Here is a 25,693-nt window from a genome sequence, read left to right on the forward strand (position 1 = left end):
TATCAGAAAAGCCTGGAATAGGCATACAAAGGGGTGTTCTGTCGGTTTTAACACACATTTTATTGAGAGAAATTATATTTACATTAATAGCTCCATTTAAAATGATTGAAAGCTCTTAAAAGCATGAGGTGACACTTCGAATAGCTGGGCGCTGATAATTGCCAGTAATGAGGTGCTAAAGTGATCCACTTAGACAAACAGTTAGAGATTAGCATGTGTTTTAAGGTGAGAATGGGACATTAATAAACTGCTTTAATGACCACAGTGTGAGTGAAACACAAACTGTACGCTTGGAAGAAAAATGGCCCTCGTTTATAAATGGAAGGTGATGGATTTTTGCTGACAAAATGCAGGAAGAGGAGGGCTGAGATTAGATCACAGGAAGCTTATAGGTTGTTTGCTGTATGCTAACCTTGTGCATCAGTCTTAAAACAAAAATTGTGCAAGCGCAAAATGCTGAAAAATCTGAAATGACTATGTAAAAGGAATGCTGGAAGTACTCTCCTTAACAATTCTGTGTTCGTGATTCTCTTGCAGGCAGTCTCCTGAGCACCTCCAGCAGTTCACTGCAGCCCTCCCAGGAGGGTGGAATATTCAGCAAGCCTGACCTGCGAGGGGACACCTACTCAGTGGGTCGCAGTTCCTCGCAGAGTCCGGCCTCCTACGACACAGCAAAAGGGGACGTTTTTGCGGCTGAGGGGACTCTGTCGAGCTTCAACTCTTTGATCCGCTTCAGCTCTGCCCCTCCGGCCCCGAAGAAGCCGCCCGAAAGCTCCCCCACGGACTTCAGGACTTCCGGTGGGATGGGTGGCCCTTCGAGCGGGGGAACCGGTTACAAGAGGCCGCAGCCGGTAGTTGGGACGGAAGAGGAAGAGACGGTGAAGGAGAAGAGGCACAAGGCTAGCAAGAAGAGCAAACATGGAAGGGGGAGGCCCAAAGGGAGCAAGAACGAGAGCAGCCCAAGTCTCGCCATCCCTATCTCCCTCATCACGTCATCAGCAACTGACCTGAGTGGATGCATCACTAGCCCCGCACTCCCGAAGTTAACATCGTCAACAAGTTACAGTGGAGCCATCCCGAGTCTGTCTATAGAACCTTCGCTTCTGGGTTCAGGTACCTAAATGCTAATCTTTTATTACTTTCTGTGGTGAAGCCCATTCAGTTTTATTTTCTTTCAGATGAATGTTACTACAGCTCCCCCAGTTGGTTCAATGGGTAAATAAAGCATGACAGTATGATCTTGCCTGGTCTATACTGATTAAAACACAATCTCGCAGCTTTATGACAAAATATCCCCATGGGTTAGAGAGGAGAGAAATCCAGCTAAAAGCCCCCTTGTCATTGCTTTGATTCACTTCAATACAATGATCAGATTGGAGGATGATGCTCCCTGAGTCAAAGCCTAGACATTGTTCGGGCTCTTATATAAAGGGTGAGTGTTTGAGTGAGCTTACCAGTGAATAGTCGTGGCCCACATATTGTGAATCATTACCTTCAGAATTAGTTTTAAAGCTAGTCATGAAATGCTAACATCTGGTCAAGTGGGCTAGGTGAGGCAGGGTGCTGCCAAGTGGTGCATTTTGGGGATTATGTCCAGCTCAGATTGACGGCACTGAAAGTGATAGAGTCATAGAGATGTACAGCATGGAAACAGACCCTTCGGTCCAACATGTCCATGCCGACCAGATATCCCAACCTAATCTACCCCCACCTGCCAGCACCCGGCCCATATCCCTCCAAGCCCTTCCTATTCATATACCCATCCAAATGCCTTTGAAATGTTGCAATTGCACCAGCCTCCACCACATCCTCTGGCAGCTCATTCCATACACGTACTACCCACTAAGTGAAAAGGTTGCCCCTTAGGTCTCTTTTATATCTTTCCCCTCTCACCCTAAACCTATGCCCTAAAGTTTTGGACTCCCCCACCCCAGGGAAAAGACTTTGTCTATTTATCCTATCTATGCCCCTCGTAATTTTGTAAACCTCTATAAGGTCACCCCTCAGCCACTGCCGCTCCAGGGAAAACAGCCCCAGCCTGTTCAGCCTTTTCCTATAGCTCAAATCCTCCAACCCTGGCAACATCCTTGTAAATCTTCTCTGAACCCTTTCAAGTTTCACAACATCTCTCCAATAGGATGGAGACCAGAATTGCACACAATATTCCAACAGTGGCCTAACCAATTTCCTGTACAGCCGCAACATGACCTCCCAACTCTTGTACTCAACACTCTGACCAATAAAGGAAAGCACACTAAACGCCGCCTTCACTATCCTACCTATCTGCGACTCCACTTTCAAGGAACTATGAACCTGCACTCCAAGGTCTCTTTGTTCAGCAACACTCCCTCGGACCTTACCATTAAGTGTATAAGTCCTGCTAAGATTTGCTTTCCCAAAATGCAGCACCTCACATTTATTTAAATTAAACTCCATTTGCCACTTCTCAGCCCATTAGCCCATCTGATCAAGATCCCGTTGTAATCTGAGGTAACCTTCTTTGCTGTCCACTACATCTCCAATTTTGGTGTCATCTGCAAACTTACTAACCATACCTCTTATGCTTGCATCCAAATCATTTATATAAATGACGAAAAGTAGAAGACCCAGCACCGATCCTTGTGGCACTCCACTGGTCACAGGCCTCTAGTCTGAAAAACAACGCTCCGCCACCACCCTCTGTCTTCTACCTTTGAGCCAGTTCTGTATCCAAATGGCTAGTTCTCCCTGTACTCCTTGAGATCTAACCTTGCTAACCAGTCTCCCATGGGGAACCTTGTTGAACGCCTTACTGAAGTCCATATAAATCACATCTACCGCTCTGCCCTCATCAATCCTCTTTCCTTCAGAAGTCCTTCCTGTCTTCAGCGGTTCTACATTAACTGATGAGGGCATTCACAGTCCTGCGTTACAATCTTAGTGCTAGCAGATCCAAAGCACAGCAGAAAGAAATAGTTGCATTTTCATCACTATAGGATGTTCTAAAGTGTGTTAGAGCCAATTAAGTTGTGTTGAAGTGTAGCCACTGTTGTAATATAGGAAACCTGGCAGTTGGTGTGGACAGAATAGCTCACTCAGACAACAATGTGGTCATAATCAGATTTTTTTGTGTGTGAAGTTGACTGAGCGATACATATAGGCCATAAGATCGCAGGGGTGGGGGGAGAACGGGGATGGGGACCAGAAACTCTGACATTTATCCATGTTGCATAGGATTTACAGCACAGATATCAACCAATAGGGGCTGGAAAAACATAGCAAGTCAGGCAGCATCCGAGGAGCAGGAGAGTCGATGTTTCGGAGATAAGCCCTTCATCAGGAATGTGGAGGGGGAAGGGGGCTGAGAGATAAATAGGTGGGTGGGGCAGGGAGGAAGGTACCTGGGAAGACAATAGGTCGATGCAAGTGGGGGTGTAATAGTGATAGGTGGGTGGGGAGGGTGCACCACCCTCTTGATCTGTCCTACCTGTCCATCTCCTTCCCACCTATCCATCTTCTTCCCACCTATCTGCTTCACTCTTACAACTGAACCATTCACTGTGTGAAAGGGATCTTTCATCACATTTGCTTCTTTTGCAAATTTCTTTATTTCTCTGCCTTCCTATTTTCAATCCTTTACAAGTGGCAAATTTTTTTTCCCCTATCTGCTCTAGCCAGATGCCTCATGGTTTTCAAACTGTCTATCAAATTTCCTCTTTGTTTTCCTTGGAGAGGAGAAGGCAGTCATAACTTCTTAAATTCATCTTAGAATGACCAAGAATCCGTACAATGTGGATACAGGCCATTTGGCCCAACAAGTCCACACTGACCCTCCGAATGGTATCCCACCCAGCCCTACCCCCCCATCCTATTGCTGCATAGTTCCCATGATGAATGTACCTAACCTACATATCCATGAACACTATGGGCAATTTAGCATAGCCAATTGTGGGCGGCACGGTGGCACAGTGGTTAGCACTGTTGCCTCGCAGCGCTAGAGATTCGGGTTCAATTCCCATCTCAGGCGACTGACTGTGTGGAGTTTGCACATTCTCTCCATGTCTGTGTGGGTTTCCTCCAGGTGCTCCAGTTTCCTCCCACAGTCCAAAGATGTGCAGGTCAGGTGAATTGGCCATGCTAAATTGCCCGTAGTGTTAGGTAAGGGGTAAATGTAGGGGTATGGATGGGTTGCGCTTCGGCGGGTCGGTATGGACTTGTTGGGCCGAAGAGCCTGTTTCCACACTGTAACGTAATCTAATCTAATGTAACGTAATCTAATCTAATTCACCCCAACCTGCACATCTTTGGATTGTGGGAGGAAACCAGAGCACCCAGAGGAAACTGGGAAGAATTCCTGAGGCTGGAATTAAACCCGGGTCCCTGGCACTGAGGCAGCAGTGCTAACCACTGAGCCACCATTCTGCTTCTGAAATTTCCCATCCTTGGAATCATTCTTGTAAAACTCTGTGGAAATGGCGGCCAAATGGCCTGTTTCCACCCTGTAGAGATTCTATGATTCCTTCCTGTTTTACTCTGTGCTCCTATTAATAAAGCCCCAGATACTCTATGCATTATTAACTCATTTCTTGACCTGTCCTAACCTTGACCCACCTTTAATGCTTTATGTACAAATGCACCCACATCTCTCTGTCCTTGCACATCTTTTCAAGGAGGAAACTTTGTTATTTCCAGGTTCTTTCTTACACTTCTCCACCTTGAACTTCTCCCCTACTCCCCTGTCTGCCCATGCCACCAACTTGTAAATGTCCTTTTGAAGTTTTACACTTCCACCATCTCCCTCACCATTTATAATGCTTCCAAGAATTATATCATCTATAAACTCTGAAATTGTCACAAAGCTCAAGATTATAGGGAAAGGCTGGATAGGCTGGGACCTTTTTTCACTGGAGCATAGGAGACCGAGGGCTGACCTTATGGAGGTTTATAAAATAATGAGGGGCATAGATAAGGTGAAGAGTAAAGGTCATTTCCCAAGGGTGGAGGAATTCAAAACTAGGGGACATATTCTTAAAGTGAGAAGACAAAGATCTTCAGGAATCTGCGAGGCAACTTTTTGTGCAGAGGGTGGTGCGTGTGTGGAATGAATTGCCAAAGGAAGTTGTGAATGTAGGTACAGTTACAACTTTTAAAAGACACTTGGACAGCTTCATGAATAGGCAGGGTTTAGAGGACTATAGGCCAACTGCAAGCAACTGGGACAGGTTTATTTGGGAAACTTCATCTGTATGGACGAGTTGGACTGAAGGATCTGTTTCCATGCTGTGTGACTCCTATAAATATATGTTAGGAAAAGGTTCCAAAACTCCACTATGAAACTGCCTCAAGCCCTAAAATATTGTCCATGAGGAGTTCTGTATTTCCTGTTGCTCAGTAAGTTATAAATACGCGTTGCTTTGTCTCTTTTTTTTTTAATCCACGTGCTATAAAATTTCTCCAGTGTGTTGTGTGGCACAAAAGCACCTTTTGGAAATCCATGTGCAACACATCAGCAGAATTGCCCTCATCAAACCCCTCTGTTCACTCTTCAGAAAACTCTAACAAGTTGGTTGATTGTGGTTTTTCCATTAAGAACTTCACACTGGCTCTCTTTAGCTAACCCACGTGTGCCCCTGTGGTTATTAACTCTGTCCTGAATTATTGTTTCTAGATGTTTTTCCATGACTAACGTTAAGCTGACTGATCTGCAATTGTTCTTGCACCCTTTTGTGAACAAGGATGTAGTGTTTGCAACTCTCCAGTCCTCTGACAGCACTCCGGATTCTAAGGGAGATTGAAAGATTATGATCAGTGTTTCCATAGCTTACACTCTGATTTGCTGTTCGACATGAACTCTTTGATATGAACCAGACCTGAGACTCTGAAATGGAGCCCAAATGCCTGAATTCTAATGTGGCTCATTTGCCAGCACCATCAAACCCCGTCCCCCTTCCCCACTGTAACCCATGGGATGTTGTGGCAAAATGCAATCCAGTCAACAAAGGGTTACTTTCCGAGCACTCAGACAGCTGCAGCCCTGTTTCAGTTTATATAACTGGTTAGGTACTGGGTACTAGTGTCTAAGAACAATGTTGTGTTAATTCATTCAGCTGACCAGCTGAGTTACAGGCAAGTAAATCTATAGCTTCTCATTGTGTTATGTGGGCAGAATGTGAAGCTAGAAAGATAATACAATATACCAAGGAATGCACAGCATTAGAAAATGTATTTGGCATGGCACAGAATTCAGGGAGAAATACATTGTATATTGAAACTATAGAATGCTGTTAACATAATAACATGCCATGATGTTATTCAGATAGATATAGCAAGAACTTGCATTTATATAATGTATTTAATGGGGTAAAATGTCTGAAGGAACCTCTCCAGAATGTTATCAAATGAAAGTTGCCACCAAGCTTTATTAGGAGATGTGATGAAGAGATTGGCATTTTGAAAGTGGAAGAAGTGGAAAGGTTTAGGGAATTCCAGATGTTGGGGCTTGAGCAGCTCAAGGAGTGCGAAGGTTATAACATGTGAAAGTGGAAATTCTCAGAAACAAATGAAAGCAGTAAGTTAATAACCTGCGTTTGCAAAGATCTGTTAAAATAGGTTGTGCCATAATGGGAAGCACTCTTTCCCCCCATGAAGTGGAGGTTGTGATTTCAGAACTTGAGCACAAAAATCAGGACAGTTAAGGCAAGACAATTGACAGCCGTACTGAGGGTGTGCTTCACAGTCAGAGGTGCCATCTTTCAAGTAACATGTTAACCTAAGGTCCTGTCTCCCTTTCAGGTTGACCCTCTGGCATTATTTTGAAGCAGATCAAAGGATTTCTTCATTGGCTAAGGGATTAAATATTGGACAGGACAATGCCCACCAAATAGATTGTCATAGAATTCCTTTATAATAAAATAGAATAGCAATCTATCATCACTTATATTTATGAAAATGCAGTGAGATGTGTCTACATTGCCACGATTTAGTGCCATTTTATTAGAGAACTGTAAGAAGAAGAAAAAGGAGGCAAAGGGCAAAGGTCATCTTGTGTTCCCTGCATGACTCCTGGATTTCTGGAGTGGCTATGAGCTGCTGTCACTGAAGCCATCCCTGAGGCCAGCAAAGAAAGGATTTCTGATCCGCACCAGACCCAACAAGCTGCCAATACTGACAGCAAAGCCACTCCATCGCCTCCGTAGCAAGGAGGGACAGAGCAGACCAAAAAGTTGCCCGTGCTGAAGCTGTCGTCGCTTCAGTCGCTGCCCATAACCGCCATATTGCTGCCATAGCCACAAGGAAATGGACCAGAACCAGCGTGCTGCCGCCACTCCAGCCCCCGCTGAAACCACCGCCCCGCAACCAGGAGGAATGGACCAGACCCACCCATCGATAAAGTATGGCCATGAGGAGCAGATATCTGGATCCACCACACTGCCCTCGCAACCACCGTCCTCCACCGCAGCCACAGAAAATAAGAAAAAAGTGAACTTTGTTACAGAAGACAAATGAAGAAACAAAACTTAAAAAAAGAACAAATGTTGCCCAAAGCGGGAGCAGCAGAGTACAGGCACAGAGCCCAAACACTTCCTCTCCTGCTGCCTCCTTGCCATCTATCATCGAGTGAGAAAGAGGCCGTTTGGCCCATTGTCCTATTTGAAGTGTAGTTTCTATGGAAACCGAGGAAAGGCAGCAGTCAGTTTGTATACAGCAATCTTCCACAAACTGGGAAAAAAGTAATGACCACAGGATCTATCTTTCTGGTGTAGTTTGAGGGAAAAATATTGGGATGAATGGTCTCCCTGTTCTTTAAAATAGGGCCAAAGGATCTTTTACACTGGGACAAGGCAGTTGAGGTTTTGATTTAACGTTTTATCCAATGTAACCCCATGGCATTGTTTCACTTCTGGAGTGGGACGTGAACCCATGTCATGGAGTCATAGAGATGTACAGCACGGAAACAGACCCTTCGGTCCAACTCGTCCATGCCAACCAGATATCCTAACCTAATCTAGTCCCATTTGCTAGCACTTGGCCCATATCCGTCTAATTCCTTCCTATTCATATACCCATCCATATGCCTTTTAAATGCTATAATTGTACCAGCCTCCACCACATCCTCTGGCAGATCATTCCATACACGCACCACCCTCTGTGTGAAAAAGTTGCCCCTTAGGTCCCTTCTTATGTTGTTCCCCTCTCGCCCTAAACCTATGCCCTCTAGTTCTGGACACCCCCACCCCAGGGAATAGACCATGTTTATTTATTCTATCCATGCCCCTCAGGATCTTATAAACCTCTATAAGGTCACCCCTCAGCCTTAGACGCTCCAGGGAAAACAGCCCCAACCTATTCAGCCTCTTCCTAATAGTTGCCTGGCAACTCCAACCTGGCAACATCTTTGTAAATCTTTTCTGAACCCCCTTACAGATTAGAAATGACAGCTTCCAACTGAGCCATCACTGACAACATGTATAGCACCTGAAACATTTTTTGAAAACCAGGAGGAGGCCATTCAGCCCTTTGAACCTGCACCACCATTCATTAAGATTATGGCTGGTCCTGCATTCTCCCCATTCCCTTTGACCCCTCTAGCCCTAAAGAATGATATCTCCTCCTTGCGAATGTTCAAATTCTTAGCCTCATCGGCTACTTGTGGCAGAGTGTTCCACAGGCTCACCACTTTCTGGGTGAAGAAATTTTCTGTCATTTCATCTTAAACAGCCGACCCTGTATTCTTGGACTGTGACTCCTGATTCTAGACTCCCTAGTCATCTGGTCCTGTTCGAATTTTATCGGTTTCTATGAGAGCCTTCCCTCATTCTTATCAACTCCAGTGAATGTCATCTAAGAAGGATACCTGATGTGAAAAATATGCTAAACACAGTGACCAAGAGTTCAGTCAGGTAGGTGCTTTTAAAGTGCACTAAGTTAGAGGGGTGTGGGGAGGCATACCTGGAATTTGGACCTAGTCTCTTTGACTGTCTGCAGCCTTTCAAAATCCAACCTTACTCGTCACCCAGTGTCTGTCTTTTGATGTATCTCCTTTGTTCCTCTTTCCAACCTTAGTGCTGTTGGGCACCGTGAATCTATCTTCAGTTACTTTTCATTTCACTCACTGTTTCATCAGCACTTAGAGACAGCCAGAATCAGAGTGCATTTTTTTTTTACAGACTAGTATGATGACTGAGTTTCAAGGCTCTGAGTGACGATTGATTGCTTTGTATTTCTGGCAGACGTGAGGGGCAGTTCATTGAACGCAGTTTGATCGAGAGGAGACGGAAGCCTCTTTTGTAACTTGACCTTTAATTGCGGTGGCGTGGTGTTTAAGAAGCTTGTTTGGAACCACCAGGCAAAACTTGTATATTGCACAACCCCCACCTCTACGCAACTCCAGCCCCCCCTTCCCCTGCTGAGTATAAAAAAACCTGTGTCATCCCAGAGCGAGTTGGGGAAGAATATGTAGTTACAGAGAGGGCTTAAAATGGCCTTCCCTGTTACCATAGCAACAAGTCAATCCAGTGGAAGACCAGTGCAGTTTTAACAATGATAAACTGAAAGGCCAGTTTCAAAATAAAACAGTCACTTCATAATCCACAACTTGAAAAGAGAGACAAAAATTGCCAAAGCTTAATATCATCAGGACAATATTTGTTATTTCTGTTAAAGTTCGAAAAAAACCGAGACAGTAAAAGGCCATTCAGTCTTCATTCAGTTAAGTCGTGGCTGGTCTGCACCTTGATTCTGTTTTATCCAACTTGCTTCAGTATTCTTTAATATCCTTACTTTACAAAACTTTGTCCACCTCTGTTTTAAAGTTCTCAATTAACTTCTGGCCTCGGAAGTTGTTTTGGGAGGGAAAGAATCTCGGATTTTCTCCACCTGGTATTTGAAGAAATGCTTCATGACGTGAGCCCTGAGTAATCTAACTTGAAGGTTCTTCCTCCTTGTCCAGGACTTTACCATTGGAGGAAATAATTTACCTCCATTGACTGCTTTAATCATCTTAAACAGCTCAATTATATTATCCTTAAGGGAGTCAGATAGCTCAGTTGGCTGGACAGCTGGTCTCACAGCATGGGTTCAATTCCCACATCAGCTAAGGTTACCACTCTTTCTTAACCCCTATCCTCACCTGAGGCATCGTGACCCTCCATTTAAAGCTGAGAGAAAGCAGCCTGTAGGACTATGGCAACTTTATTATCTTTAAACATCTAAACTTTTTTTAGATTAGAATTCCTACAGAGTGGAAACAGGCCCTTCAGCCCAACAATTCAGGGTGGAAGAGTAATCCACCCTGACCCATTTCCCTCTGACTAATGCACCTAACACTATGGGCAATTTAGAACGGCCAAATCACCTAACCTGCATATCTTTGAACTGTGAGAGGAAACCGGAGCACCCGGAGGAAACCCATGCAGAGAAAAGGAGAATGTACAAACTCCACACAGACAGTCGCCCGAGGCTAGAATCAAACCTGGGTCCCTGCGCTGTGAGGTGGCAGTGCTAACCACTGAGCCACCGACCAGTCTGTACAAACTGATCCAGCACCTTTTTGCCTTCCCTATTACCTGTTGAACTTGGACGCTAGCTTTTTGTGATTTATGCTCAAGGAATCCAAATTACTTTGTTATCACTTTCAGCAACCTTTCTGCAACATCTTTGAGCACCGTATTTAAAGAGTCAGTGAAGTACAGTCTGACGAGAGTTAGGGCAATGGGTAAGCAAGGATGGTGGCTAGTCCTTGGGTTGATGACAGTTAGGAACGTGTCAAAATTTCCGGTCTCTTTCTGTTCTGTATTTCATGTTTATATGGGTTTTCCAGAGCTCGAGTCTGGCAGTCGTGAAACAGGAAAGGGGACAGTTATTTTTACTTTCTTCTCTCTAATCCTGATCCTGGAGGATAGGTGTGCTGTTTCGGGTCTTTGTTCCTCCCACAGATGGTTGGTTAAAGCTCCCATCTGTGCGAATCTTTGATCTACTTTGACTATTCAGAACTTGCACCTGCCACAGGAGGTTCAGGTTGATTGGACCCATGGTATTTCTTGGGAGCAGTGTGACCGTCTTCCTATTGACCGACGGAGGTTGGGGGAGGGGGAGGGGGGGGGGGGGGGGGGCGGTGGTTAGTGACATTATGAAATAAGCTGCAGCAGATGAACTGGAAATGAGTCGGAGATGATTAAAGAGGATGATAGGGCGGATAGAGAGAAGCTATTTCCTCTGATGGGGGAAGTCCTGAACAAAGAGGCTTAACCTTGAAGTTAAGGCTATGGCTGTCAGGGTCAACATCAGGAAGCACTCCTTGTCTGACATCAAGAATGGAACATGCCTGGAACTCTGTAAACGCTCACCACGACACCCAAAACCCCTCCCCTGACCCCGCCCACACCAATATGCTAAGGTTAGGTCATCAAATCTTTAAATCATGGAATAATGTTGGACAGAAAAGGAGACTGGCCTCCCTGCGAAAAGTTGAAAACTAAAATTAATACATTTTCATTAAGTGAGAGTCATGAGGCTTAAGGACCCAAGGCAGGTAAAAGGAATTAAAGATAACCGAGGAGCCATGAGTTAATTGGATGTAGGTGCTGGCTGTAAGGATTTCAAAGACCATTTCTGTTTCTGTATTCTTCCTATTAATCTGTCTCACCAATGGACATGACGGAAACGATTTAAAATGTAATATTTCCACCCCCAAATGAATAAATTCTACCTTCCTGCTCTAATCTGAGAGCAATTGTTAATCCTGTCTTTCTTTCTCTCTTGGAACCAGAGTGCAACAAAGCTTTATTATGTGGCTCTGGACTGGAGAACAAAAATTAAGTCCAATCCTCCACTGTAGTGCAAAGAGAGCATTGCACTGTTAGAAAGGGTTTTGGGTAATTAATCCAAGATGGAGGATTGGAAAAAATTGTGACTGTTTTAAGATTGTTTGTTTTTAAGGTGTTTTTAGTGTTGGAGGTGATTTCCTCAAATTTTTGGAGTAGTAATTACTGTATTATACGCTGTTGCATTGTTTTGGAACTTTGGAAAAAAGAGATCAAAATAGTAGCACTGTTTTTAAAAAAAAAGGAGGAAGAGAAAGCAGATACTACGTGGGAGGGGAAAAAATGAACCCAACCTGCACAGCTGTGTGATCAGCAATGAACCTGCACAGCTGAATGCCTCTGCTGTTTAGTTTCAAGTATGTCTGGACATAGGAGTTTGTTCTAAGCAATGAGTACAGGAGTTGGGAGGTCATGTGGCTGCACAGGACATTGGTGAGGCCACTTTTGGAATACTGCATTCAGTCCTGGTCTCCCTGCTATAGGAAGGATGTTGTGACACTTGGTAGGGTTCAGAAAAGACTTACGCAGATGTTGCCAGGGTTGGAGGATTAGCGTTGTAGGGAGAGGCTCAATCAACTGGCATTGTTTTCCCTGGAGGCCGAGGGGGTGACCTTCTAGAAGTTCGTAAAATCATGAGAGGCATAGATTGGATGAGTCGAGGTCTTTTCCCCAAAGTAGGGGAGTCCAAGACTAGATGGCGTAGACTTAAGGTGAGAGGAGAAAGATTTAAAAGGGACCTGAGGGGCAACTTTTTCATGCAGAGGGTGGTGCCTGTATGGAATCATGTGCCAGAGGAAATGGTGGAGGCTGGTACAATTACAATATTTAAAAGGCATCTGGATGGATATATGATTAGGAAGAGTTTAAAGGATTAGGGCCAAATGCTGGCAAATGGGACTAGATTAGGATGTCTGGCTGGCAAGGATAAGTTGGACTGAAAAGTCTGTTTCCATGCTGTACATCTCTATGACTGTATTATTCTAAATGGCATGTTTTTGGATGAGACTTTAAGCAATGGCTCTGGGATGGACTTTAAAAACTCTCATGGTCTTATTTTGAAGAGGAGGAGTTGGGTTATGTTTAATGTCTGGGCCATGTTTGCCTGCGAACAGAATCTTAGACAGATGAACTGGTTATTCTCAAAGTGCTGTTTGTGGGAGTTGTCTGTGCGCAAATTGACTGCCCTTTCTCTCCTGCACTACAACAGTCACTATACTTCAGAAGTGGTTTATTGACTGCAAAGTGCTTTGGGACGTCCATGGTGGTGAAAACTGCTATATAAACGCAATTCTGGCTTCCATTTTCTCCTGTGTGAAGCGGTTAAAGGAAGTAGCATAAGTTCCTGAAGAGCCGTGGGCCTCAATCTGGTGTATAGGTAAGGCTGAGAGATTCTTGATCAAGTCGGGGAATCAAGGGTTACGGGGAGATTGCAGGAAACTGGACATAAGGAAGTACGGATCAGCCGTGATTCTATTGAAGCTAAATACATTGCGAAGGCTGAACGGATAAAGAGATATATTGACTAAGTTAGATGAGGAGGAGTTGAGGCAGCTCAGATGAAAAAATAGCAAACAGGATCAACTGGGCTGAATGACCAGTTCTGTAATTTGTACACAAATGTCTTTACTGTTGCCTTAAAACAAAAGGCCTTCATCAGCTGCAGCAAGTGTGTTGATGTGGAAGTGCTAGTGTTGGACTGGGGTGGACAAAGTTAAAAATCGCACGACACTGATGAAGGGCTTATGCCTGAAACATAGTCTCTCCTGCTCCTCGGATGCTGCCTGACTGGCCGTGCTTTTCAAGCACCACACTTTTTGACTCTGATCTCCAGCATCTGCAGTCCTCACTTTCTCCTACCAGGTTATAGTCCAACAGGTTTGTACCTCCAAACAAAGCTTGTACTTCCAAATAAACAAGACTTTCGTTAACAAGTGTGTTGGCATAGAATTTCCCTTCAGTTTTGACGCATCTGATCTGCATCCACATTTTCCCATCTGCAAAAAGCCAGTCTGTGTTTGAGAATTTGATCAATTGGAAGGTGAACACACTTGAGCAAGACTTGATTCTGGTCATTCAGATTCCTGCCTGGGATTTTCCTTGTCTATTGAAATGATGGCATTTTGGCTTATTTCTCGTCCTCCTTTCTTTCCCGACTGAGGGATTTGCTTTGGCTTTCGTTTTTGGCTCCTTGGATGTTGAATATCCTCAGTCACCCAGCTAGAAGCAACCACTGTTGAAACGCAAACCTGGAAGGCAAGTCACCATTAACTAGTCAGCTATGAGGGCGTTGCACTCTATCACCATCCTGTCCTTGGCAAATCTCCCCCAAGGGTATGTAGAAACTCAGCAGGTCTGGTAGCATTATGGAGTCATACAGATGTACAGCACGGAAACAGACCCTTCAGTGTCCAACTCGTCCACACCGACCAGATATTCTAACCTAATCTAGTCCCGTTTGACAGCACTTGGCCCATATCCCACTAACCCTTTCCTATTCATATACCCATCCAGACTCTCTTTAAATGTTGTAGTTACACCAACCTTCACCACTTCCTCTGGCCTCAGTAAGTGTGCCTCGGTAAATGTGGAAGGGAAGGAGAAAATAAATATGTTGCACAATACCTGTTATTTTATAGATTCTGTGAGCTCATTCCGTACACGCACCACCCTCTGAGGAAAAAGTTGCCCTTTAGGTCCCTTTTTATATCTTACCCCTCTCACCTTTAACCTATATCATCTAGTTTTGGACTCCCCTACACTGGGAAAATGACCTTGTCTATTAGCAGAGAGAAAATAGAGTTGAAGTTTCAAGTCTAGTGACCCTTTGTCAGAATGTCAACTCTGTTTTCTCTCCACAGATGCTGCCAGACCTGCTGAGTTCCTCCAGCAATTATATGCTTTTGTTTCTGATTTCGAGTATCCACAGGTCTTTTGTTTTGTTCTAATGGAAAGTGATTAGGACGAGGAATCTTAGCTGATTTCTTATCTTCCTTTCTCTCATCCAGGAGACTCAGACTTCTAACACTTGTGTTTAACTGGATGTTAGTGCTTTTATTGCATGGGGACTGCACCAGAATTCTGTGTTACCATGCTGTGCGATGAGTGTGAGATGCTGAGTAAGAATGATCTCATGGTTCCTAATGGGTGCAGAATCATAGGAAATAACTTCACCTTTTATTCCTCTTTCCCTCACTCCCCCTGAAATCTGTATCTGTGCTGTACACCTCGATTATATTTGTTAGCGTGTTTCACATTCTGAACTAAAACTAAAAGTTCTCTTGGATGATCCCTGGAAAGGACCGATTGTCTTATGAGCAAAGGCTAAACAGGTTTGGACTCTACTCAGTGGAGTTTAGAAGAATCAGAAGTGATCTCATTGAAACATGTCGAATTCTTAACCGGCTTAACAGGGTAAATACTGAGAGGATGTTTCCCTCGTGGAACTAGAGGGCATAGTCTCAGAATAAAGGTGCACTAATTTAAGACTGACATGAGGAGGAATTTTTTCTCTGAGGGTTAAGCGTCCTTGGATCTCTTTGCCACAGAGAGGTGAAGAGGCAGAGTCCTTGTGTATATTGAAGGCTGAGATAGATTCTTGATCTGTCGGGGTATCAAGGGTTACGGGGAATGGGTAGGAAAGGGGATGTGAGGAATGTCGGATTGGCCATGATCCTGTTGAATGGCGGAGAAGGCTGAAGGGCCGATTCCTGCTCGTATTTCCTGTTGTCTTATAAAGCAAAGTGCGGACACAGGAAATCTGAAATCAAAACAGAAAGTGCTGAAGAGACGCAGCAAGTCTGGCAGCCTGAATGTACAGAGGAACAGAGTTAATGTTTTGAGTTAATGAGTCCGTGATGGCACTTTCATTCTGAGTCAGTTCAGGTTCCGAAGAGGAGTCATATTGGACTCGAAACATCAACCGTGTCCGTCTCCACAGACGTCGGACCTGCTGAGTCTGCACAGCATTATGCTTTTATTTAATATTTTAACTACTCTTTGAGCAAAGAAATTTCTCCCAAAATTCCTTGTTGGAATTATTAATGGCCAACTTATATTTATTTATGTTACCATAGTAAATGTGCCTCAGTAAATGTGGAAGGGATGGAGAAAATGAGTGTGTTCCTCAATACCTGTTATTTTATAGATTGCAGTTTAGTATTCTTTCAATTAAAGCTGAATAGAAAATTGTCACATAAAACTGTGCTACTGTGAGGCAGGTGGGGGGTGGGAAGTGTGGGGGGTTAATTGATCTCTTTATCCCTGTGAATACAACGTTTAAAGCCCTTGCTGGCTTCGTTTGCATATTTGGAAAACGTCTAATGAATTCAAATTGACAGGAGCTGTCATTCATAAAATGACACCCTGTGTTTAATTGTTTACAGTCCTGACACAGGGCAAAACAAGGTCTCAATCAGTCATTTCTTTCAGCAGCAAAGTAAGTTCCTGTGCTAGATTCTGAAGTTCTGCATTAAACATAACGGCAGAGTTTTTAAATCACATTCCTTTCAAATGTAGGAGCGGTGTTTCCAATGCAACCGAGGTTCATCCCTGAAAGGTCTCCTCTCTCTCTGCTGGAGTAACCACAATAAACTGATTTGATAATTCTGAATCCTGGTATTTCTTGGCTCAGCACCATGGCACAAAACAGCCCCATGTCTGACTTTAAATTATAGAGCAGTCCATCACAAATACAGCTCCATTGTGCCTGATTAGTAGGCCCCAATCAGTCATTGCCTGCTTGTTCTTCTTCCCTCCATTCTCTTCTTCCTTCGCTCTCCTCCCCCCTGTCTTTTTCTCCCTGTTCCCTTCCATGAATAAGATGAAATAATGATATGAATATTGATATGAATCCAGTGAAAAATGTGGGCAGAACTTGTTGACCTGGAGGGTGGTGAGGATGTGGATCTTGTTGCCACAAGAAGGGGAGTTGAGGTCGGTATCATCAGTCATTGAGGTGGACGTTAGTAATTGCAGAAGGGAGAAAAGATTGAAAGGATTAGCCGGAGTAAGGAGGAAAGTGATTTTGTGAAATACAAACACCGGCAGAGGCATTCTGTGTAACCAAAGTATACCCGAGGGCTGCTTTATGGGCCTGACATTTGTTTCGGTGTTAATGTGTTGTGAACAATTTGCAAGAAATTTGGAGCTTGCGGTTGAGCAGAGAGCTTTAACATGGCCATGTCCCCATCGGAGAGAGTGACAGAATGGGCTCTTTGATACCAAAGCTGCTTAAGTGCTTTCTCCATTAGCGAGGGAGCTGTAAATGCCTGTGTATGTGCACTGGGAGAACTTTACAGCAGAGGGGAGTGTGTTACTGAGCAGGAGTTTGATGTGCTTTCTCTATGTTTGTGACAGAGCGATAAACAATGTGAGTTCTCTCTGTGTTGGATAATTATCTTGTGTATGGTGCAGGGAGGGGGTCATTGTGCTTGGCTCTCAGCCAGCCCCTTTAGATTTCAACAAAAGGAGCCAATCTCTGTAGCTGGGGATGGGGGTGGGTGGGGGTGTTGGTCGTAGAAAGGGTCCGTCACTCCAAAGTTAGCGATAGGACACTTGGATCAGAACAAGTGCTGGGTGGTTGCTGTGGGCAACCAAGTTGACAAGCTTGTGTAAATATGCTAATCGCGTGGTGGAGGGCACTTGGAGAATGGTAAGTGTGCGGTGTCATTTAAACAGGGTCGGCAGGGTTGGAGGGGTGGTTAGTGGTGGTGGTGGGCGGGGGGGGTGGGGGCTGAGGGTAGAATCAGGAAGAGGAACAGCAGGTCCACGTTGCAGCCTGACCTGGTTCACAAACACTCATTATTCATAAACCTTTCATGAACCACACAGCGGTTTGTAATTGCTTCGTCTCATGGACACAACACAGAACCAAGGGACGGTTCCCTCGCCCTGCCCATCCCGAGGTTTACCAACCCTTCCAGTGTCGAGAGGAATCATCTTCAGAAACAAACAGTCAGGCGATGTGTATATAATCAGTATATGGAACAGTTGGCTACTCCTAATAAAAACATGAGAGCTGGAAATAAGAAAAAACAATTGGCTTGTGAAAAATCATCCAGTTGGCTAGTGTTCTGTTTCACTGGGGCGGTGACTCACTGGAATTGAAGCTTCGTTGTTCTCAGAGCCATCACAAAAGTTAAACAATTTATACATGTATGCAAAATTCTCCAATTTACCTGCCTTTTCAGCCCAAGTTGTTGGAAAGATTGGTGTAGATTTCTGTAAATAACGAGAATTAGTATCTATAATAAATAAATAGGCTTTACCTACAGGTAAAAAAAAGATTATGAACTGTCAACATATTACTGTCCTGAACAAAACTCTAAAGCCCTTATAAACTCCCCATATACACACACACACACACACACACACACACACACACACACACACGTAAAATGCCCTGGATGTCATGAGTGGTGGGAAAGATTGAAAAGTCCGTTCAATGGTCTGTCTTCTGGGTTGACTGAGGTGATCACTTTGTCTTGGCATATCTCAGTGTGATCAGCACGTTGGCACATCAAATTCCCGAAGTGCAACAAGCCTTGGACTGCTCCTCGTCCTTCCTTCTCCAGGGACTTTCAGTTGCCTGTGTGAGGTTAAGGGTGGCTGATTTACACTTGTCACTAACTTGTGGTTCAGCTCCACAGGAGCCGGGGGGAAATAAACGGCCTTTTTTCAGCCTTGAGGTGGTCTTTGCTGGAGCAAGAAGGGACAGCTCCTCTCCTCATGGAGATCCTGAAGCTTCTCCTTCAAACCTTCACATCCACAAGCTGATAAGATACCTGGGAGCCAATCATGTTGTTGGCAAGCCAGAGGCCTTTATTATCAACAGCTGGTTACCATTCCACAGACCAATCAGCTACTCGTCAGCTGAAACTCAATTTCATGTACATGTCTCGATCTAGCTCGTCTGTAACTGGACGTCCCCCACCGTTTGAACAATTAGATAGTCCTTAATACGCTTTAACTTAAACATGTTGATGAGATTACAGCAGAAATTTGTATAGTGCCTTTAGTATAAGTTCATTTTAACAAGAATAGCTGAGTTCTGAATGCGGGGGATGATCTGGCTGGGATTTCTGTCATCCTTTGATTGTTAGGGTTGATTTAGCTAATGTGGCTGGCGGGTGGGTGTTTCGCTTTGCCCCACAGCTGAATGCATACCCCTCTTAAAGCTAAGTGCTCGGTCACAGAGAATGATCCACTAGAAGAGGACACTTCACCAGTTTAAAGTCTGTGAAGTAACTATAGTTGCCTGCTAGGCTAAGCCTCCAAGACAGTTTGTAGGATGACATAAGGAAGTCAAGCTGCTAGAATTCAGCCATATCCAAGTCAGGCACTGTGTACAGAGAAACCTCGATTATCCGGCATTCGACTATCCGAATGTCAGATTATCTGACAAGATCACGAGGTCCTGATGCTTGACTAAACTATGTTATCTGGAATTCGATTAACCAACTGAAATACTCCCTTCGGATAATCAAGGTTCCTCTGCATTACAATCTGCTGCTGTTCTTAAAAGAAAGTTAGAGCTGAGTTCTTGGCTCTGGACAGGGAAAGGTGAAAACCAACGTATGTGATAAGCTCTAGAATTCAATAAAACCCTTTTAAACATCTGAAATATGGATATTGGTTGATGAAACATTAGGACCCTAAGGAAGGACAGCTAGTTAAATGGTTCCATTTTCAGAAACAAGGAATAGCAACAAAAGAGAGGAGGAGGCAGGAAGTGGAACAAAAAGATACAACATGGCAAAAGCTAATCTTTATTTATTCACCCAGCAAACATACTTCCTCAGATCTGCTCTAATAATTGTGTGGAATGCCAAGCCAAAAATAGGCTGCTCAGCTGATCTGGAGTTTGTACTTTCCTCTCCCCTCTCCCACAAGTGCACACATCATCTCTGCATCAAAAGGTATTTCTCCAGTATTCTGTGTTCAACTTGCTGTTGACCGCTTTATTTTTGTCCGAGGAGCAGGAAAATCGACATTTTGGGCAAAAGCCCATCAGGAATCCATTTCATTCCTGATGAAGGGCTTTTGCCTGAAACATCGATTTTCCTGCTCCTTGGATGCTGCCTGACCTGCTGTGCTTTTCCAGCACCACTCTAATCTTGACTCTGATCTGCAGTACACACTTCTGCCCACTTTATTTTCATGACCCTTAAGTACGAACCCATTACAATTCACCTAACCTGTTGTCATAATAAAATCCAACAATATCCAAATTCAATTTCCAACACTCCTTCCCCCCACCCCACCAAAAAAATTGGGAGTACCTTTATAAATGTAATTTGCATGTGTCTGGTTTTTATTTTGTTTGCCTCCCTTTGGTTATTTCTATCTCCTTTTCAACTCTGCCTGCTTACCTTTAAAGTTGAGTTCCTTGGGCATCCTTTTTTTTAAATAAAATGTGCTTCTGCCCAAATCGTTTGAAATAAAAGTATTTGAGTTCTTTCGGTATTCTGTTTTATCAGCGTCTTGCTGTTTTCAGTGCTTTGAAGAATTCATCTGAACCTTGTGTGTTCCTTTGCCTTCTGATACTGATAGGCTCCACAAGGGACTATATCTCACTGAGCTTTTATGTTGCATTTGTAGCAGTTACCATCTGCCTCAAAATTTTAGGATTCCTGATCCAATCAGTTTGAATATGAGATTAATCCAGTTACTCTCCAGACATCTAGGTTCTAGCAATGGTCATTGATCAGAAACTCTGGTGCTTAATGGGCTTGATTTTAACCTAAATCTTGCAACTTCTGCACCTCCCCCCAACTAAACCACCCTCCAGACCAGCTTCCTTGGCCAAACAGAGCAGGGACCCCATAAAATATCCACTGTGGTCACTCTCACCTTCAGAGACACAGGGTTCCAGGCTCAAGTCTTTTAGATGTCTTGCCAGCAGAGTCATCTATCAAAAATAAAAACAGAACGCAATGGAGAAACTCAGTATGTCTGAGAACTGAAGGGAGCTGGAAAATGACGGAGGGGGAGAAAGAGCAAGTGGAACACACAAAGACAAAGGGAGTGCTAATAGTGTTAAAAGAGTGATAAGGATAAAATAGGTCTAAATCCTGTCTCGGTCCTTAAGAGTCATATTTGATGTGAAACATTAACTTTTTGTTTCCTCTCTCCCCAGACGCTCCGCTGAGTTTCTCCAGCAATTTTTGTTCTTGCTTCAGAACAAATTATTTAATCATTGTCACATTGTTGTTTGCGGTGTGTAAATTGTCTGCCATATTTCCTACATTAAAGCACTTGAACGCAATTCAAAAGTTTCCATAGGCTATAAAGCATTTCGAGTTCTATGGTGGTTGTGCAAACTGCTACATAAATGCAAAGCTATTTTTTCCTGACCGAATTCCCAGCTCTGATCAACTTAACTGAAAGCATTCACTTTTTTAAAAACAAGAAATGCCTGGGAAAATACATTTTACTCAATCTAGGCACTGCAGTGGAGGAGGACAGTAGCACAGTGATCACATTACCAAGCTGGTAATCGAGAGGCTGGAACTAATGTCCACGGAGACAACTTCAAATTTCACAACAACAGCTGGGGATTTTACTTTGTTAATTAAATAAATGTGGAATCAAAAACTGGTCTCTGTAATGGTGACCATGAAACTACTGATTACCATAAAAAAGCCCATCTGGTTCACCTATGTCCTTTAGGGAAGGAAATCTGCCATCTCTATCCCCTCAGGGCTCTTTATGTTTCAGGTTCGCATCATTGTGAATGACACTTTATTATCCTCTGAAGTGGCTTCTCAAGTCACTTGGTTATGCCATTGTAGACAGAAGATAAGTAAATCTTTTTTTTGAAAAATTCAAAACTGTCCGATCTTAAATGCTGAGTTACTTACTGAATCGAAGGAGTCTCCCAGCAGATAGGGTATGATGTTTGCAAAGATTATATTATTTTTAAATTCATTTGTCAGGTAAGGGTTTCACCATCTGGGCTGGCATTTATTACTCATTCCTAATTGCTCTGGAGAAGGAAGTGGAGAGGTGATGTCTTGAGTTGCTGCAGTCCTTTGGGTTTAGAGACCCTATTGTGGTGTTAGGGTGGGAGTTCTTGGATTTTGACCCAGTGACAATGGAGGAATGGCGATATAGTTCCAAATTGGGATTGTGTGTGGCTTGGAGGGAAATAGTTGGTGGTGGTGTTCCCATGTATCTGCTGCTCTTGCCCTATGTGGCAAATCCCACAGATTTGAAAGGTGTCAACAGAGCCTTGGTGAGTCACGGTATACTCTGTGTAACCAGGAGATGCTAACACAGTTGTACCATCAACCAGACCTGATTGGTCCCTATGCATTGAAGTACCTTGTGATTAGTTTATTTGTGGAGATTTGTAGGATTCTAGAGTGTAGAGGTACAAAGAGGAGCCGACAAATACGGAGAAGATCCTATAACAGGTAAAAGTGAAATGTATTCCTATACAAAGCCTTTCTTGATCACGCACAACAATTAAGAATGCTCCGTGCACAGTTAAGTTTAAAATGATGTTCAGGAGCTGTTTGCCATCAAGGTGAGGTGAATTATTTCAGGTATGATGCTTTGGTGTCATTTGATAGGAGAGGGGTTTCAATACACAAGTATGGGACTAGTATCTTCTGGCGAGGGTCCAGGAGGAGATGTGTGCCCTGATTGGCAAGGGTGATTATCATTAGATTAGATTACATTACAGTGTGGAAACAGGCCCTTCGGCCCAACAAGTCCACACCGACCCGCCGAAGCGAAACCCACCCATACCCCTACATTTACCCCTTACCTAACACTACGGGCAATTTAGCATGGCCAATTCACCTGACCCTGCACATCTTTTGGACTATGGGAGGAAACCGGAGCACCCGGAGGAAACCCACGCAGACACGGGGAGAACGTGCAAACTCCACACAGTCAGTCGCCTGAGGCGGGAATTGAACCCGGGTCTCAGGCGCTGTGAGGCAGCAGTGCTAACCACTGTGCCACCGTGCCGCCCACTAACCATTCTCTCCATCAAACTGTACTCGTGTCAAGTGAGACTTTAAACTGGAATCATTGTTCCTTTCTTCGCATTGTTCCATCTGCTCAAGTTGCTGAATTTGACCCAAAGCTCATGGTTGGTTCCCATTCCTCTTATTTTTAAACTGTGCCTAACAGGTCATGTCATAAATAGGGACTCAGGAGAGTCCCACTCCCTTGTTCCATTTCCTGAAAAAGCAACATTTGGTGTTAGAATTCTCCTGGAAATTCTAGTCTCTTCAAAGTAAAAACCAGATCACCATGTGCAACATTATGTTAATCTTCTGCCTTCCTGCTCCAATACCCAGTCCGTTCCTCAAAAGCAAATCAAGCCATCCTCTGAAATCAAACCGTCGTTCAATATGCAAATGGTGATAAGTGACTACCTTAGGTGTAATAAAGCTGGCTTTGAGAAGCGCTGTAGCTTTAGCTTTGTGCATTGGTCATAGTGGTTTCACCTCTGGGTTTGATCCAGGATGCTTCCTCTTGTGGGAGAATCTAGAACTAGGGGGTCACAGTCTGAACGTAAGGGGACACTGATCTAAAACGAGGAAGCGCTTTTTTCCCCAGAGAGTTGATGAGTCTTTTTGAAATTCCCTTCCTCAAAAGGCAGTGGATGCAGAATCTCGAAATAATTTTCGGGCAGATATGGATAAATTCTTGATGACCAAGGGCATGAAATGTAGAGTTAAGGTTAAAATCACATCGGCCAGGATCTTGTTGAATGGCAGAACTGGCTCAAAGAGCTGAATGGCTGACCTTTGTTGCTTGTTTGTATGATCTAAGGCAGTTTTACTATGTCACTAACAATATGTGTTGGTTTCTGTGTGGCCTGATAGGTGTCTATGCGAATAAGGAAATTCCCTTGACTCTCAGCGGTGGAATGTTAGGAACTGGATGCAGCACGCCCCTTTCATCCAATATCCTGTCCCATCACCGGACTGGCCACCTGATGCACCTCAGCCGACCATCACTACCTGGGACCATGACTGCTACGGCCTCCATCAGCTCCTCGCAGGTAAGACCTTTCACTCCAGCAGCACTGCCTTCCGGTTTCTGCTCGCTGCTCTTGGCTGTTTCCTGAGGAATGGTTCAGTGGGTCATCGTCAGGCCTTTTGGGGGGTGGGGGGGGGGGGGGGGGGGGGTCACAGAATTAGAGAATTGTTACGACGCAATGGGGGACCTGCAGCCAATCCTGCTTGCAATGGCTCTCCGAACGAAGGCCATTAGATCCGGAAGACTTCAGCACAAAACAAACCCAGGCTGGCACTCCCGGTGCAGCTTTGATGGAGTGCTGCCCTGTCAGAGGTACGGTTTTTCAACTGTTAGTTGGCGTAAAGCATTCATCCCATGGCACTGTTTTGAATAGTAACAGGAATTTCTGTATGGTGCCAGAGCTATTTTTAAAATAAAAGCTGTGAACTGGTTGCCCATCCCTAACTGCCCCAGAGGAAGTGCTGATTCACTGCAGTGCTTTTGGTACAGTTACACACACAGTCTGCTGGGAAAAGAGTTCCAGGATTTTGACTCTGAAGGAGCGGCAATATAATTCCAAGTCAGGATTAGTTTAGATTCCTTACAGGATGGAAACACGCCCTTCGGTCCCACCAGTCCACACCAACTCTCCGAAGAGTAACCCACCCAGACACATTTCACTACCCTATATTTACTCCTGACTAATGCATCTAACACTATGGACAATTTAGCATGGCCAATTCACCTGACCTGCACATCATTTGGATTGTGGGAGAAAACTGGAGCACCCGGAGGAAACCCACGCAGACATGGGGAGAATGTGCAAACTCCACACAGATAGTTGCCCGAGACCGGAATCAAACATAGGTCCCTGGCGCTGTGAAGCAGCAATGCTAACCCCTGAGCCACTGTGCTGCCCCGGATGGTGTGTCATTGAATGTGGTTGTGTTCCCATATGTCAGCTGCCTTTGTCCCTCCAGGTTGCTGAGGACGAGTGTCTGGAAGGTATTGTTAATGATGTCCCTCAACCAGCAGCTGAACTAGATAGCTTGTTCATTGTAGCATTGCTGTTTGTGGGAGCTTCCTGTGCACATATTTTGGTTGCCCCACTTCCTACAGTGCAAGTGTCACTGCTCTTCGAAAGTATTTAATTACCTGTGAAGCACTTCAGAAAGTAATGGGTTTATGAAAGTCCTTTTATTTGTAAAGCAATGGGAAAAATTCAGAGCATCATTGAAATTTGCAGCATGGGTGCAGGCCATTTGGCCCACTGTGTCTGACGAATAGCCATCCAGCCTAACCCACTTTCTGATTCCTGTTCTGTTGTCTAATAGGTTGCCATGCTTTGAATCTGAATACTACTTGAATGTACTGAAGGCTTTTGTCTTTAACTACCCACCCATCACTCAACACCTTAAAGGTAGTGAGTTTCAGGTACTCCTCGCCAAACCTTTGGGTTGAAAATGTCCCCATGGATCTCCCTCTGAACCTCTTGCCTCTTACCCTCGGTCTTTGCCCCCCCCCCGGCTATGAACCATTCAAGCAAGGGAAATAGAGTAATTTGTATCCACTGTTTAGCGAACTCTTGTAATTTTGTACCATTGAAGTAAGTCTCCTCTCAGCTGTCTCTTTCCAAAGAAAACAACCCTGTCCAATCTTTCCTCATAATTTTCCAGCCAAGAAACATCGTTGTAAATCTCTCCTGCATCCTCCCTAATGCAATGACATCTTTTCTTTTGTTGGAGTCCTTTTTTGAAATTTGTCACAGAGCAAAGAGAAAAACAGGCATTTGATCACCAGTTCTTCCCAGACAAGGAAGAGGTGAACAATCGGTTGCACAGTTCAGTCTGGATGTTGGCAGAGGAAAGGGTTTTGGACACTAGGGGGTCATTCTGCTCTTCAAATACTAGCAG

General features: G+C 44.2%; 1 protein-coding gene across 5 annotated transcripts in view; it reads left to right on the plus strand.

Moving 5' to 3' along the window:
* The window catches only part of LOC122539772 (protein AF-10-like), a 185,326-nt gene that overhangs the window by 114,991 nt on the left and 44,642 nt on the right, over nt 1-25,693 (plus strand). For all 5 annotated transcript variants that reach the window (XM_043674818.2, XM_043674817.2, XM_043674821.2 and 2 more), the window contains 2 exons: nt 538-1,113; nt 23,645-23,823. In XM_043674818.2, coding sequence (XP_043530753.2) covers nt 538-1,113; nt 23,645-23,823 — 755 coding nt within the window. The remainder of the gene's footprint in view (nt 1-537; nt 1,114-23,644; nt 23,824-25,693) is intronic.

This window comes from Chiloscyllium plagiosum, unplaced genomic scaffold (genome assembly GCF_037043375.1).
Source record: "Chiloscyllium plagiosum isolate Xiang-an unplaced genomic scaffold, Cpla_swu_hap1 HiC_scaffold_32, whole genome shotgun sequence".
In the NCBI taxonomy this organism is placed as follows: Eukaryota; Metazoa; Chordata; class Chondrichthyes; order Orectolobiformes; family Hemiscylliidae; genus Chiloscyllium; species Chiloscyllium plagiosum.